This window comes from Microtus pennsylvanicus, chromosome 1, assembly GCF_037038515.1.
Source record: "Microtus pennsylvanicus isolate mMicPen1 chromosome 1, mMicPen1.hap1, whole genome shotgun sequence".
NCBI lineage: Eukaryota > Metazoa > Chordata > Mammalia > Rodentia > Cricetidae > Microtus > Microtus pennsylvanicus.
Genome location: NC_134579.1, coordinates 116,224,051 through 116,238,992, shown reverse-complemented (window position 1 = coordinate 116,238,992; position 14,942 = coordinate 116,224,051). Strand labels below are relative to the sequence as shown.

The window sequence follows — 14,942 nt, the reverse complement described above, 5'->3', positions numbered from 1 at the left end:
TTTACATATATGGTGGAGGTCCAAACTCTCACGTATATAGGCAAGCATTTTATCCCTTTGTTTTGCTTTTGAGAGAAGGGTATCACTCTGCAACCCAGGCTGTGAATCTTATATAATTTCTGAGAGGTGGAATTAAAGTTGTGAGCCATTGTGCCTGGTACTGTGGACTCTGTAGAAGTTAATGGGCATATTTGCTTCCATAATGACTTTGGTGAAGGCAGTACATACCCACTTCTCTATTGTATTTTTTTTTCTAGATTTTAACATTTGAGACCAAGAACCCAACCGAGTTAGCAGAACGTTTGCGCTCTGTTTGTGGGAATCAGAGCAATGCCTATGCCCGCTTGCTGGAATACCGCCTGAATGCCTTGCGTGGACTGTGGAATGCCCAGCGCCAGCTGGCCCTGGAGGAACAGCATGAAAGGGAAGGCTCTGGTGATGAAGAAACCTTGGCCCTACTCAAACGCCAGGGCTTGCTGCAGCAACCCGAGCAAGCGCCCTTCACATCCCGGGTGGGCCTCCTATTGGTCTTCCCCCTTATTCAGTCCCAGAGTAGAACAGACCCCTCCCTCTGTAACATAACTGCTGAGGTGCTATTGAACTGCCTGCGTGACTGTCAGCCTCTGAGCTTGACCAAGGAGCCTGCTGACTGTCTCAATGGGATAGAAACCTTGCTGTGCTCTTGGCTAGAGGAGACCTCGGACACAGGCCGACACATCCCACACAAACAGAAGGAGAATGCTGCCGCTGCCCTGGTGGCTTTGGCATGTGCCAGGTAAGGAAAATGACACAATGTGCCACTTGTATACTCTCTGCCTCGTGCACTTGCACCAGGTTTATTTCATGGGTATCTCAGCATGTGCTTCTGTTTTTAGTTTTGAATGTCACAGCTTCAGGCATACTTCATGAGTCCAGCTCTCCTTTAGTGACAGCTAGGAGCAGCAGCCTTTACTGCAGCTGATCACTCTCAGGGTCCATCTTCCGCAGAGCAGAGGGTACTATGTCTGTGTTTCTCCTTTAAGGAAAGGCAAAATGTTATAGAAATGTTAATTATTTTTTTAAATGTCAATAAAGGGGTCTTTCAGCAAATTACAGGATCTCACCTTGTCACAAAACTAAGTCATAGATTGTATTTCTGGACTCCCATTTATATATTTTAAATATTTTACATTTACTTATTGTGTATGTGGGGTACATGCATATGACATATGTGAATATGGAGATCAGAGGACAACTTGAATGACTCAGTTCTCTTCTTCCACCATGGAGGTTTTGGGATAGAATTCAGGTCATCAGGATGGTAGTGAGTGTCCTTGCCTGCTGAGCCGCCTCACCTGTCCTGGGCCCTGCTTTAACTGAAGGATGTCTCGGTTTATGTCAAGATACAGTAGCATGCTGTCCTCTCTACTGATGTGCTTGACATGCTGTTGCTAGGAAACATATTTGGATTTGTCCCTTCCCCACAGGGTCTTGCTGCAGTGCCCCAGGCTGGTCTGTAGCTTGTAATTCTAACAGCATGTATGATCTTGTGTGAGGAAGTTCACTGCCCTTGTTCCTCTCAGAGTATATTGTCAGGGACCCATTACAACCATGACCTGCTTGTCTAGTGTCAATCACTTATCTTTCCTCCTCAGAATGTTTTTTTTGGGGGGGTGGGGGGGAGCAGGGTGTGATCATCCTTTTTTAACCCAGGTTTATGTGGCAGAGGATTTTTCTTTATGGCTTCAAAATTGATCTGTGTAGTAATAAGGGGAGCGGCGGCGGGGTTGCGTCTCCAAACACCCCAGCCGCCTGCCCCGGCTAGCTTATGCCCCGAAATAATTACACAGACACTGTATTCTTTTAAACACTGCTTGACCCATCTCTATCTAGCCTCTTCTAGGCTAACTCTCGCACCTGGACTAGCCCATTTCTTATCATCTGTGTAGCACCGGTCTTACCGGGAAGATTCTAACCTAAGTCCATCTTGGGTCGGAGCTTCAGAGCTTCATCGCGTGTGTCTGCCCAGGAGCCGGGAGCATGGCGGACGTCTGCTCCCGAGAAGAGCGCTGTGGAGTCTGAGCTCACTTCCTCTTCCTCCCAGCGTTCTGTTCTGTCTACTCCTCCCACCTATCTTCTAACCAATGAGATGGGCCAAGGCAATTCCTTTATTGCTTAGCCAATGAAATCAACAGATTGACATATGACACTCCCACATCAGATCTGCAATTGACTGAATCTCCAGTCATTATTAAAGGCAGGGTAACATCATTCTACACTGTCTGCTTCCTTGCCTGGAGCAAACTGTCACAGGTTGGTCTCAGTTCCTGAAGACAGCAGCTGATTTTGCAAACTCTGACATGAGTTTCATTCTGGAGACATTGGATGATACAGAAATAAGATTCTCTGTAAAGGCTTTAGATTAGGTTGATTGATTTTTCTGCATACGCAAAAAACAATTTTGAGGCTTGAATAGATTTATTATCAATGTGAAAGTTCCATTTTGAGAAAATTCACACTTAGACATTACTATCTTTAGCAAGGATGCTGGGAATAATATTTTAGTTTTGAGCATTTCGTTATTGAACATTGGATCACTAAACTCACTTTTTAATTATGAACTAAAATTCATTCTAATCACAATACTTATTAAAATTATGTGTTTAAGATTTCAAATTCTGTTTGGCACAAATATGAAATGAATATTCCTCCTCCTTCAACATTTTCCCCTTCTCTCCCTCTTCCCCCTCTTCATTTTTAATTAAGTTTGCTTACAAGAGCATGGGTAAGGGGTTATTTATAGGAGCATAAGTACCTTACCAATGGCTAAATCATTATGAAAATGCTTCTTCCTCCCATAGCAACCATTAACTGCCTCAGAAGGGGTGAAACATCCTGAGCCCCTCTCCACTCCATCACAAATGTGGATGGCTCACAAATAGTGAACAGCTGCTGTGACTATGACCACACAGTCATGTCATCCAGAAGACCTCATTTCAGAGCACTCTATTCCTTCCCAGCTTTGTCTTTGTATACCTCTACCAAGAAGTTCCCTGAGCCTTGGAAGGCTAATGTTCATGCCCCATTTAGGGCTGAGTATACAACAGTCATTTATGCTCAGTACTATAGCTAGTTATGAGTATTTAACTGATACCCACTGCAGAATGACACTTCTGATCAAAGTTGGCAGCAACATTAAGCTATGAGCATAAACATAACTATTTAGAAGACAACTTGTCCATAACAGAACAACCGTAGTAGCTTTTCTACGAGGACCTGTCATCTTCCCGCCACATACTTTTTGTCTAGTTTTACTGTCCCAGGTGGGAATTCCCTGAGTGGACTCCCTCTCCCTCCAGCAGTCATGCCGTTATTGCCTGGCAGGTCAGTAGGGTATGTTGCTCAGTCTTTTAAATCTTTATTGCTGAGTGAGACTGATAGATTTTCTCCTCCAGCAGCCCACCTGATAACTTTGAAAGCTAGCCATCAGAGAGGAAGTTTCCAGTTTCTCCTGCATTTGGAGGTGGGGGGGTGAGGCTTTTTTGGGGGGGGCTGTTAGGGAGATCATGATTCTCCCTTCTTAGCTATGTTCACAGGCATTAGCTACAAACCTGGCTTACAAGTAATACTTGTCTAATATCTCTCTGGCATGTAGGAGTCTTGCTAACTCCTAGGCCATAGAGATTCAGGTCTCTAATTTTATAAAGCTGGTAGTTCAGTGGTCCAGGGATGCTTCATTCTGCAAAACCTTCATACTCACTGCTTTTATATCAGGAACTCTTTTCTGTGGTTAAGAAACAGTGGTGAACAGTCAGAGTCCCTAAAATTTCAGAATTTATATGAACATGAGGCAGGGCAGCCACGCACATGTATCAGGTAATTTCAGAGAGTGATATAATCAGAGAAAAAGAAGGCAGGATTGTGTGTTTTTCCCCCAAGATTTATTTATTTAATGTACATTGGGGTTTTGCCTGCATGTTTGTCTGTATGAAGATGTCGGATTCCCTGGAACTGGAGTTACAGACAGTTTTGAACTGCCATGTGGGTGCTGGGTCCTCTGGAAGAGCAGTCAATGCTCTTAATCACCTGAGCCATCTCTCCAATCCCAGGACTGGTGGTTTGTTTTTTTTTTTTTAAATATTTTTAGATTTATTTTATGTCTGTATATCACATATGTGCCTGGTGCCTGCAGAGGGCAGAAGGCATCATCGGATTCCCTGGGACTGGAGTTGTCAAATGGTTGTAAGCCATCGTGTAGGTACTTAACCCAGGTCATCTGAAAGAGCAGCAAGTGCTTTTAACTGCTAAGCCATCTTTCCAGGCCAAAACCAGGATGTTTTGGTGGAGGATAGCTAAGTGGAGGTGGGGCAGAGGCAGAACTGACTGGCTACCTGGTATCTGAACTGAAGATTGGGTGATGAGAAAGAGCTAGCACAAGAGCCAGCAGCAAAGAGCTCTATAGAAGAGGGGCAGCAGGCAGCAAAGAAGGGTCACTGGACTGTCATGGAAGACTGGAAGAGATAGGAGGTGAGATTGGTCTAACCTAGAACACATAGGGGTTGTGAGCCATGGAAAGACTTTACATATTTCTCTTAAAATGTGACTAAAGCCAGCAGGCTGAAATGATGTAGAGTTAGTGGCTCTTCATTCTTCAAATGTTGTGCTTTGTCCCTCTGTGTATCTGTGTAATTCAGTGTCTCCCAGGGAGTTGTGCCTATTGAGCAGATGGAGGCAGAATCCACAGGACTTAGGGGACAGGACAGATCGTGCAGTCGTGGCAGTGCCCAGTTTCAATGTCTGTGTCTCCAGGCTACAGGCAGTGCCTTTATATTACACTGCCTCCCTGCCTTAACCTGTCCTTTGAACGTGTGAAATAGTGCAAGGATCAAATTAAAAGGAAGCCTGAGTCTGCTAGGTCTTGTGATAGGCACTCTGTTTCTGTTGAAGTTAGGCACAGAACACCTGCCAATTAAGGTTTGCTTAAGAGAAGAGGGTGACAAGCAAGGTAGCTCCTCAGATCCAGGTGGCTGTTAGTCTGGGCATCTATACCTGGAGTGCTGCCAGGTGGGCCTTGTGCTTCTTGAAAGTACCTTCTTTGCAGTCCTGCTGACATCCCAGACTTCTAGCTTTGGGAATCATGAGGAAGTCAGTGCATAGTGAGTCCTGCAAGTGAGATGTTGTGTGAAGTGGATGAATTTAACAAAGCCTTCAAGGTTAAGTTTGGAAACACTGTTAGACTTGAGATTCACTCACCCTGTGATGTCTTTCCTGAGGATCAGGTGGTATGGTGATGGAACCTGTCCATATACAATACCCCCAGGTGCTTGGTACTTGAGCTTTGTGGTTTTGATTTTTCTGTCAGCGGGAAAGCAAGGAAACATCTCCATAGTTGAAATTATGTTGGCCCCCTACTCACGTCCTGCCAGAGCCAGTGGCTGTGGGTAAGATGGCTGAAGTTTGTACTGTAGTAATATGAGTGGCGGGGCTGCGTCCCCAGCACCCCGGCCGCCTGCTAGCTTATGCCCGAAATAACAACACGCAAATTGTATTCATTTAAACACTGCTTGGCCCATTAGCTCTAGCCCTTACTGGCCAATTCTGATATCCCGATCAACCCATCTCTAATAAACTTGTGTAGCACCGGTCTTACCAAGAAGGATTCAGCATGTCTGACGTGGCGGCTTGCTCCATTGTGTCTGCTTCAGACAGCAGAGCTATCGCGTCTGCCCCGGAGAGGGGAGCATGGCGTCTCTGAGCTCACTTCCTCTTCCTCCCAGCATTCTGTTCTGTTTACTCCTCTCACTTATGTTTTAACCTAGGTCCAAGCAGTTTCTTTATTGCTTAACCGATGAAATCAACAGATTGATATGACACTCCCACATCATTGTACATTTTCTGAACTGTAGAAGCAGATAGACCCATCTTGGCACCTTCTCCTGTGGTTAATAAGATGAGCCCTAGCTGCCCAACTTGCTTGCTTTTCCATTCCTTCCTTTTCTCTCTAGGGGATCATTGAAGACTTTTGTCCACACAGTCCATCTGCTACAGAGACAGACTGAGCTGGGCTCCCTGCCTGTCGCCGATGTTTTATATAGGTGAGTTGTCCCTTTACATCCTGTCCTTCTAAATAAGATTTGTGCATGGATGCTTTTAGGGACAGATTACTAAACCTTGCTAATTGATAATTTTGAATAAATATAGACTCATAGCTAACTGCTTAAGGATGTCAAAGTGTTCTTAGAGTGTATTTTTAAATTTAAAAACGAGTTCTAGTCTGTGATGAATTTTTACTGTGATATGGGATGACAGTGTGTTCAGGTGTAAAGAAGAAATTGAAATCTTTCTCAGTTTTATTATCCAGTAATACCACTTGTTTCATTTTGGTAGGTATGCTTCCTACACATGGCCCTGTTTACCTGTTTCTTTTTCCCACATGCATATTTGTCTACTTAATAAGCATACATTTAGGCTGGGAATGTAAAACCAGGTGTAGTGGTGCATGTTTATTAATTCCAGCATTTGGGAGGTAGAAGCAGAAGGATCAGGGAGTTCAAGAATAGCCTGGGTTACATGAGGCAACATTACTAAAATCTAAAGCCCCCCTCCAAATAATTAAATAAATAAAAATAGAATGACTATATTTTATATACAGATAAATTAAAATTTTTTGAGGATGTTGATACCATGCCAAGGTATGTGGTATGACTATGGAAGAAAGCCACTTGCAGGCATCACTCCTTCGGCCTGATGGAGACAGGTTCTTTTCTGTTTCTGCATCACACACTCCAGGTTACCTGGCTTGTGAGCTTCTGGGCCACTGTCCACTCCATATCAATGTGGGAGTGCTGGGAATTAGAGGTGTGTACCACCATGGTCCTCCCAGGGGTTGAGCTCAGGCCATCACCTTGCATGACCTTGGTGCTTCCTGACCACCAAGCCATCTACCTGGCCCAAAGTTTTGTAAACATTGCTTTGTAATTTTTTATTAAAATATACTGTCAGTAGTATTCAGATGTATATTTCTTTAAACCATTTGCATTTGCTTTTTGAGCTGGTAAGTAGACTTCTGGTTTGCTGGAATGGGTACTCTTAGGTCTTTGCAATTCTTCACCCCACAGGCTGCTACTTTTGGAAGGGGGACCTGGATCCCCATCCTGTTTACTTGGGGGAAAACACATAGTATCCTGGGGGTATGAAGACATGCTGCCTGCACCAGACAGCAACGCTGGCTCCAGTTCTGAGAACAAAGGTAATGGGAATGAATGCAAGGGCTAGTGTCCTGGGGTTAACAGTAAAATGTGAGAAGAGTGGTTTTAGATCACTGTGGCAAATGCTTTGGCTGGAGCCCTGAGTTTGTTTTAATTTAGAGCTGAAGATTCCTGTACATTGTTTGCTTTATCAGTGCAAGTCTGAAGGCTGATACTCAAGGACAGTGAGCAGATGGACAGGCTTTACTGTTCTAGCCAAGGGCCATGTGGCGTGTGTTACTTCACTTGGCTCCTGCTCCTCAGGTACTGAAGCTGCAGTGCATATTTGTAAGATGGTCAGGCATGCCCCATGATGCCATTTCTTCTAATAGTTTACTCTGTTCATTATGGTCCCTCCTATACTAAAGCCAAAAGAAGACGGAAGAAAATCTGAACTGTTAAGTCCTTTACACAAAGTAGGAAGTGTTGAGGTATTTTTACAGAGTGTTATAGGATTACCTGCCAAGTTATTACATGACCTCAGCAAAAATGACAGAGACTCTCTTAAGTAACCTCTTTGCCAGACTCTTTGAGTGACTGGGGCCTCAGCATTGGCTCTGTAACTGTTTAGACAGCACCCAGGTCATCAGTTCTGCTCTACACTGTGCACTGTCCTCCCACTGGGCAGTATAGCTTGCCAAAAGTAGGATTTGTTTCCAAACTGATTTGTCATTGTAGTTGACCATCAGTTATTATAATGACATTACTTACTGTAACATTATATCATAGTATGTCATTAGCTGTTAGATAAATGATGAAATAGAACAAGAAAAGAAAAAACCCTGTGCCTCTGAGAAATTGGTGCAGGGTAGATGGGTATAGATTGAGCTGAGAGCCTGTCCAGCACACTCCTTCATTCTCAGCCCTCTCTGAGACTCCTCCCCATCAAGTCTAAGGCACATAGTGCAGTGTGAGCAATGGCTGCTCAGCACCTCACAGCCCAGAGCTCTTATAACCCTTTCTTCTGGGGAGGGCTGAGAGGAGGGGCAAGGAAGGCGTTGGCCACAGAGTTGCCAGAGAAGCAGACCACCTGCTGTGTCCAGGCTGCGCTCACTGGAATGGGCTCCAAACTCTGCTTTGAGCTAAAGCCTTTTTATTCTCTCTTCAAACCACCTGCTGTTCCCTAGGGGAGGGTTCCTGAGGGCTGATGTGTTTGCTTTTGTGTTCAGGTGAACAGTGTGTTTCTTAGAGTACTTGTAGAGCAATTCTTTCTTCTGCTCCTTTTCCTCCTTCCACACTTCCTTCTTTCCCTCTTATTTTCTTCCTTCCTCTTCTCCACCCACTCCTTTTTTTTCCTTTCCTTTCCCTTTGATTTGGAGACATATTCTTTCTGTATGGCCCAGGTTGCTTTCAAAATTCAGGATTCAAGGAGTCCTTTTGTTCCAGCTTCTCTAGATAGAATATCAATTCCTGGCCAGTTTTGTGTAGTTGGTCCACTTTACTTCTGTCTTTTGTCAGACACATACACTAAAGGACTTGGACTATGATCTAAAGATGGGCAAGTAAATGTAATTGAATAGTTTCAAGTGAAAATATTTAAGATGTCACAGGGTGTGGTTGGCACACACTATTAATCCCAGCACTCAGTGGCAGAGGCAGGGATCTCTGTAAATTGGAGGACAGCCAGGGCTTTACAGGGTGACCCTGCCTCTAAATCAATCAATCAATCAATCAATCAATCAATCAATCAATCAATCAATCAAGTGGAGCTAAAAAGATGGCCCAAAGGTAAAGGTTAAGAGTACTGCTCTTCGGACTAGAGAGGGAGGAGGAGAAAAGTGGGGGGAGGGGGAGAGGGGCGGGAGGAGGGGGAGGGAAATGAGAGGCTGGGAGGAGGCGGAAATTTTTTTTTTTTCAATTAAAAAAAAATGAGTATTGGTTTCAGGGCTGGAGAGATAGATGACTCAGTGGTTAAGAGCACTGGCTGCTCTTCCAGAGAACCAGGGTTCAATTCCCAGCACCCATGTGGCAGCTCTTAACTGTCTGTAACTCCAGTTCCAGGTGATTGACACCCTCACACAGAGTATATGCAGACAAAACACAGTGCACATCAAACAAACAAACAAATAAATTTTAAAATAAAACAAAAGTATCAATTGCAGTCAGGTGGTGGTAGCAGAGGCAGAAAAATCTCTGAGTTTTAGCTTAGCCTGGTTTAGAGAGATAGTTCCAGGACAGCCAGAGCTACATGAAGAAACCCTGACTTGGAAAAACAAAATGTGTGTGTGTGTATGAGAGAGAGAGAGAGAGAGAGAGAGAGAGAGAGAGAGAGAGAGAGAGAGAGAGAGAGAGAGGTGATTGCTCTTCCAGAGACTCGGGTTTGATTCCCAGCACTTATGCGGCAGAGAATAGCTGTCTTCTGACCTGCAGGCAGTGCTCTCACTGGTTTTCTTCCTTTGGCGGAGGCGGGGTAGGAATTAGTAGATCTCTATTCTCTCAGATTAGTAGACTGAACATTAAATCTAAATCCAGTGCTGGTTTGAGTGATGTGACATTGAATTTCCTCTAGTGTGACATACTTCAGGCAGGCCAACTCCCTTAAAATACAATGAGGGAAAGATTATAAAAGTGAACACTTAAAGTTTTACCTATAGCCTCATTTTAAGACAAATTCTTGGGAAAATCATTTAGTAAATCATTTAACTACTACATAGAGAAACTGTTCTTAAGAATGGGGAACCCATAGCCAGGTGGGAACTACAAGAAGGGAAGCAGACTGGGGAGATGGCTCATCAGGCGCAGGCTCTTGCTGACAAGTCTGACATCTGAATCTGCTCCTTGAGTGCCACATGGAAGGAGAGAACAGTCTGCAGATTTTCCTCTACACACACACACACACACACACACACATACACACACACACAAATATTTACTAATAGATAAGTAAATATTATAAGATTTTTTTTAATAAAAGGAGGTCATGCTTTATAGTGTTATTCTTTCCAGATAAAATTAGGATATCCAAAAGGCAAATCCAAAGATGATTTTATTTAATTCCACATTTGCCATTACTATAACAATATAATTCCATTGTCATCAGAGAACATTGGTTTGGTACCAGAGAGCTACTACTTAGGTGTCTCCTCTAGCTCCAGTACAGCCCTTGAGGTACATATTATTACCCCTATATTACTGATGAAGAGGCCACGGTCTCCTAATGAAATCCTGCTTCCTGAGAGCCATTCTTACTAAGCACTCGTTCTCAGTCATTGCAGGTCAGTTAGAGATGTCAAAATTGACTCAGGTCTTTGCTTTTTGAAAAAGAAAAGAACAATCATATGGCAGGTGGGTTGAGTGGCCTGCTAATAACCATATGCTGTCACTCCCTGAAACTAGTTCCAATTTCCACCTGCTTCTTCTATGTTCAATTTGGGGGTCCAAGCCATCTAATCTACTGTTGAGGTAACATTGAAATTGTTATATGAATTGGGGATTCATGTCAGTAAATTTCCGAAGACTTTTTCTTTTTTAATTAGAAAAGCATTTTTATAGCCTCATTGTGTGTGGATTGATTTCAGATGCTGACTTGGGGCGCTGTCTTACCGCAGATGGACGTTACCTATACACCACCAACTCAGCTGGAAGAGGAGTAAGCAAGTTGGGCTCTGGACTGCATGGCACTCTCAGGTCAGTTGTGAGCCTTGCCCTGTGTGACTGTAACTCTCACTCAAGTCTTGAAAGAGACAGCAGCCAGGGTCCTGATTCTCCTATAATGACCAAGTAGCAAGTCTGAGCTTACAAACAGACCCTGTCTCCCCAGCTCTTGCTCTATAAGAATACTCCAGCTTTGTTCTGACTTAGGTGCTTGGCTACCTAGCCAGAAAGTCCTCTTGGGTAGCAGCATTTTAAAAAATTATTTTAGTTGGCATTATTTTTAATAAAGACTTACTTATTTCAATTTATGTACGTGAATGTTTTTGCCTGCATCTAAGAGTGTGTGTGTGTGTGTGTGTGTGTAATGCACATGTGTGGGCCTGGTGCTTGTGGAGGTCAGAAGACAGTGTCAAATCCCCTGGAATGGTTGTAAGCTGCCATGTGTGTGCTGGGACTTGAACCCAGGTTCTCAGCAAGAAGTACTTGTAACTGTCAAGCCATCTTTCCAGCACAAGATTTTTATTTTTGATATTGTGGGGTTACTGGAGTGAGTTACAGGTAGGTACAAGCTGCCATATGGGTGCTGGGAACCGAGTTCAGGTCCTTTGCAAGGGCAGGAAGCACTCTTAACTGCCAAGCCACAGGCTGGCTTTGAACTCAGTTATCCTTCTGATTCTCCCTACTGGGTGCTGGGATTGAAGGTATGCAGTACCTGACTTTCTTTCTTTTACCTATTCTTTTCTTTTTTGAGATGTGGTCTCATTATCGCGCAGGGTGACCTCAAACTGCCTATTTAGCCAAGGTTAACATTAAACTCATGATCACTTCCTGATTTCTCTGCTTACAGCCTCAAGGTTTTTTTTTTTTAATGCAGCAATGCCATGACTTCTTGTTGATAAATGGACATGTTTATGGTTAAATAATTTTTTGTATTTGGACTTCACGTTAGTTAAAGGTGACTTTCATTTGAGATATAAGTTTTGTGACTTCTGTCTATAGTTGAGATGTTTTTAATTGAGATATATTTAGTCAGTCATATTCTTTCTCTGATTTTTTTTTCTCCATCATTATGGGAAATTAAATGTTTGTTGTAATTTGTTAGTTCTGATGTTAATATAAAACTTGCTCCTTACTGCCTTTAATCATAGCATTTGGAAGGCAGAGGCAGGCAGATCTCTGTGAGTTCAAGGCCAGCCTGGTCAAAAGCTAGAGAGATAGCCTGTCTCAAAAAAACAAAAACAAAACAAAACAAAAAAAACTTGCTCCTTTTCTCTTAGCTATTTTGCCTAGTCATTTAAAAGAATCAGGTCAGAAATGTTTGTATTTGTGTAGACCCATGTAGTCCATGTAGGGCTGTAGATGGAGCCTGTGATTTCACCGTATCTCTTGTCTTCCAGAGGGTTTGTGTACTGCCGCAATGAGGAGCTGGAACCAGGATGGGTGGCATATGGCAGTGGCCACCTCCTCCATCGCCCTGTGTCTTTTGACAATAAACCCCACTCCCTTTTTCAGGTCCTAGACCAGAATACCCTCCAGGTGAGTAGCAGAGTACTGTGCTGTCTTGGAAGCAGAAGTAATGTCAGCCAGTACACACAGGCAAAAACACACCCGGCACAGCCCCTGTCTGTTGTTAGTCCTTTGGGCTTTTTTTGGTGATTTGACTGAATACGCATTTTAATTTGTCTTCACATTTATTTGTTCATTATTTCTATTTGAATGAATGTTTTTATTTATACAATTTTATAGCTATTTTTATTTGTATCATTGCATTTAATTATTCATTTTTTGGGGAAGACACTTGTTTCTGAGAGTCCATCTTTTCCTTCCATCCTGTGCGTACTAGGGATGGAACTCAGATAGTCAGACTTGGTACCAAGTGGCTTTAGTCATTGGACCAGCTTGCCATCTTGCCCATGGATATGTCCTTACGATTTTTAATTTTTTTGTTTCAAATTATGATTTGTATGTGTCTGTTGTGTCTGTGTGACTGTACCCTGTGAATGTACAGGTGCCAGTGGAGGCCTAAAGAGGACATCATACCCCTGAGCTGGAGTTGCCCAGCATGGCAGCTGTGTGTGTGTTGTATTCATGCCACAGTCATCTCTTAGCCTAGAGGGGTTGGTTCTCTTCTGCTCTGGGTCCTGAAGCTCAAGCTCAGGTGGTCACATTTGCACTGTGCTCTCTGAGCCACCTGCCTGTTGTTGGGGGTCAGCCATGATAAGTTAAGTGTGGGCAGATCACCCAAAGGAAGTTCTTTACTTCCAACCATTATCACCTGCCTAAGTAGAACTCTGGCCTTTGATAAATTTAAGTGGAGGCCTGAGTCTCAGTAGTTTACCCTGAGGCAATGCCTGGTTGCGGGAGGAACCTAGCACCACCTGAAAACAGACCATCCAAAGGAAATGCCTACAGTTCCAACTGCTGTAGATGTGACCTTCTCCCAGGTACACACTCACCAGGACACCCCTACACAAATGTCAGCCAACCAGGGGTCCTGAACCTCAGAAACCCCTCACCCCCACCTTTACTATAAAAACCCAACTCTAGCTGAGCTCGGGGCTCTCCATTTATTCCAATACGTTGGACATGCAGAGGGACCAAATTTGCAAACTTGATTATAATAAATGCTTTTTGCTTTTACATACGGGACTCGGTCTCCTTGTTGACTTTTGCAGAGACTTTGCGGATTTTGGCATAATACCCACCTGCCCAGACTTGTTTTTTAACCTCAGCTGGTCTTAAAGTCCCTGTAGCTGAGGATGGTTCCTGAACCTCCTGCTGGGAGCACAGACGTGTGGCACCACACCAGTCAGCAAGCATGGTCTGCTTTTGCGCTAGTGGCTTTTATTTGGGTTTTTCAGTTCTTCTATTTTTGAATTTGATCTTTTTTTAAAAAAAATATGGAACGCTTCACGAATTTGTGTGTCATCCTTGCGCAGGGGCCATGCTAATCTTCTCTATCGTTCCAATTTTAGTATATGTGCTGCCGAAGCGAGCACTATTTTTGAATTTTCTTTCTTTGGTTGGTTGGTTGGTTTATTTATTTTCCCCGCTAAGACAAGGTTTCTGTGTAGCCCTGGCTGACCTGGAACTCACTCTGTAGACCAGACTGGCCTTGAACTCAGAGATCCTCCTGCCTCTGCCTCCTGAATGCTGGAATTAAAAGCGCACACCACCGGGCCTGGTTTGGATATTTTTTTAAAACATGGACATCTTTATTGGCTATCATTTCCTCTCATTTTAAGCGCTACTTACTCTCTGGCAGCAATAATAATGTGCCTGGAACCAGTGTTATCCATTGGTACCAGGGGCTTTCTTTCTTCTTTTCTCCTTTTCCCTTCTCCCCTTTCTCTGCTTTTCCTTTTAACTTTCTTCTGCTGTCTTCCCTCATGCCCCCTTCATATTTATTAAGTCACTTTTAAGTAGGCTCTTAGATGCTTTAGACATAAGTATGTGGTTCCTGGCTGTTAGATATGGCTTATGTTTTGAAATTTATATACTAAGAGAATTTTTCAAGATATTATTTATTTAGAACTTCGTGTTGACTCACTTCACCCCATCCCCATGTGTGTGTGTGTGTGTGTTTCATGGTAGAGTCTTCCTGCTTCAGCTTCTGAATTGCTGGGTTAATAGAAGTGTGCCATCATGTGTTGCTTAAAGACACCCCCCCCCCCCCCCGCACGCCCCAAAGCAATCTCAAGTAACTCAAGTTGGCCTTGAATTCAGCGTGTAGCTATAGATAACCTTAAATTCCTGACCCTACCTTCAGCTCATTGGTTCTGGGATTATAAGCATGCCTGTTTTTTAAATTTTGTTTTCAATGTTAGTACATACATACATGCATAGCAGATTCAAAAGATTGAGGAAATATTTTTCTATCAAAATGTAACTTGAATTAAAGTCATTTTCATTTGTTGCTTGACTGTTCATATTTATTTTACGGTCTATTTTATGAACTTTTATGCTCTTACTAATTTTTATTTATATGTTATTCATGGGTATAAATAACAGTTTTGTTCTGATGAGAAACCTAATGAATTTTCCTTTTGGAGTACAAAGTGCCAATGAGCTGTCACGTCAGATTAGAATTTTTTTATTTTTTTATTTTTTTTTTGGTTTTCC

At 43.1% G+C, this 14,942-nt stretch overlaps 1 protein-coding gene and 1 non-coding gene across 11 annotated transcripts in view; one reads left to right on the top strand and one right to left on the bottom strand.

Annotated features, from left to right (window-relative positions):
* The window catches only part of Hectd4 (HECT domain E3 ubiquitin protein ligase 4), a 186,293-nt gene that overhangs the window by 39,712 nt on the left and 131,639 nt on the right, over positions 1 to 14,942 (top strand). For all 10 annotated transcript variants that reach the window (XM_075980735.1, XM_075980708.1, XM_075980727.1 and 7 more), the window contains exons 2-6: positions 258 to 775; positions 5,985 to 6,074; positions 7,098 to 7,228; positions 10,745 to 10,853; positions 12,218 to 12,356. In XM_075980735.1, the coding sequence (XP_075836850.1) occupies positions 258 to 775; positions 5,985 to 6,074; positions 7,098 to 7,228; positions 10,745 to 10,853; positions 12,218 to 12,356 (987 nt within the window). The remainder of the gene's footprint in view (positions 1 to 257; positions 776 to 5,984; positions 6,075 to 7,097; positions 7,229 to 10,744; positions 10,854 to 12,217; positions 12,357 to 14,942) is intronic.
* Positions 13,715 to 13,819, bottom strand: LOC142842748 (U6 spliceosomal RNA). The gene has a single exon (XR_012909429.1). It is a non-coding gene; the product is annotated as a U6 spliceosomal RNA (small nuclear RNA).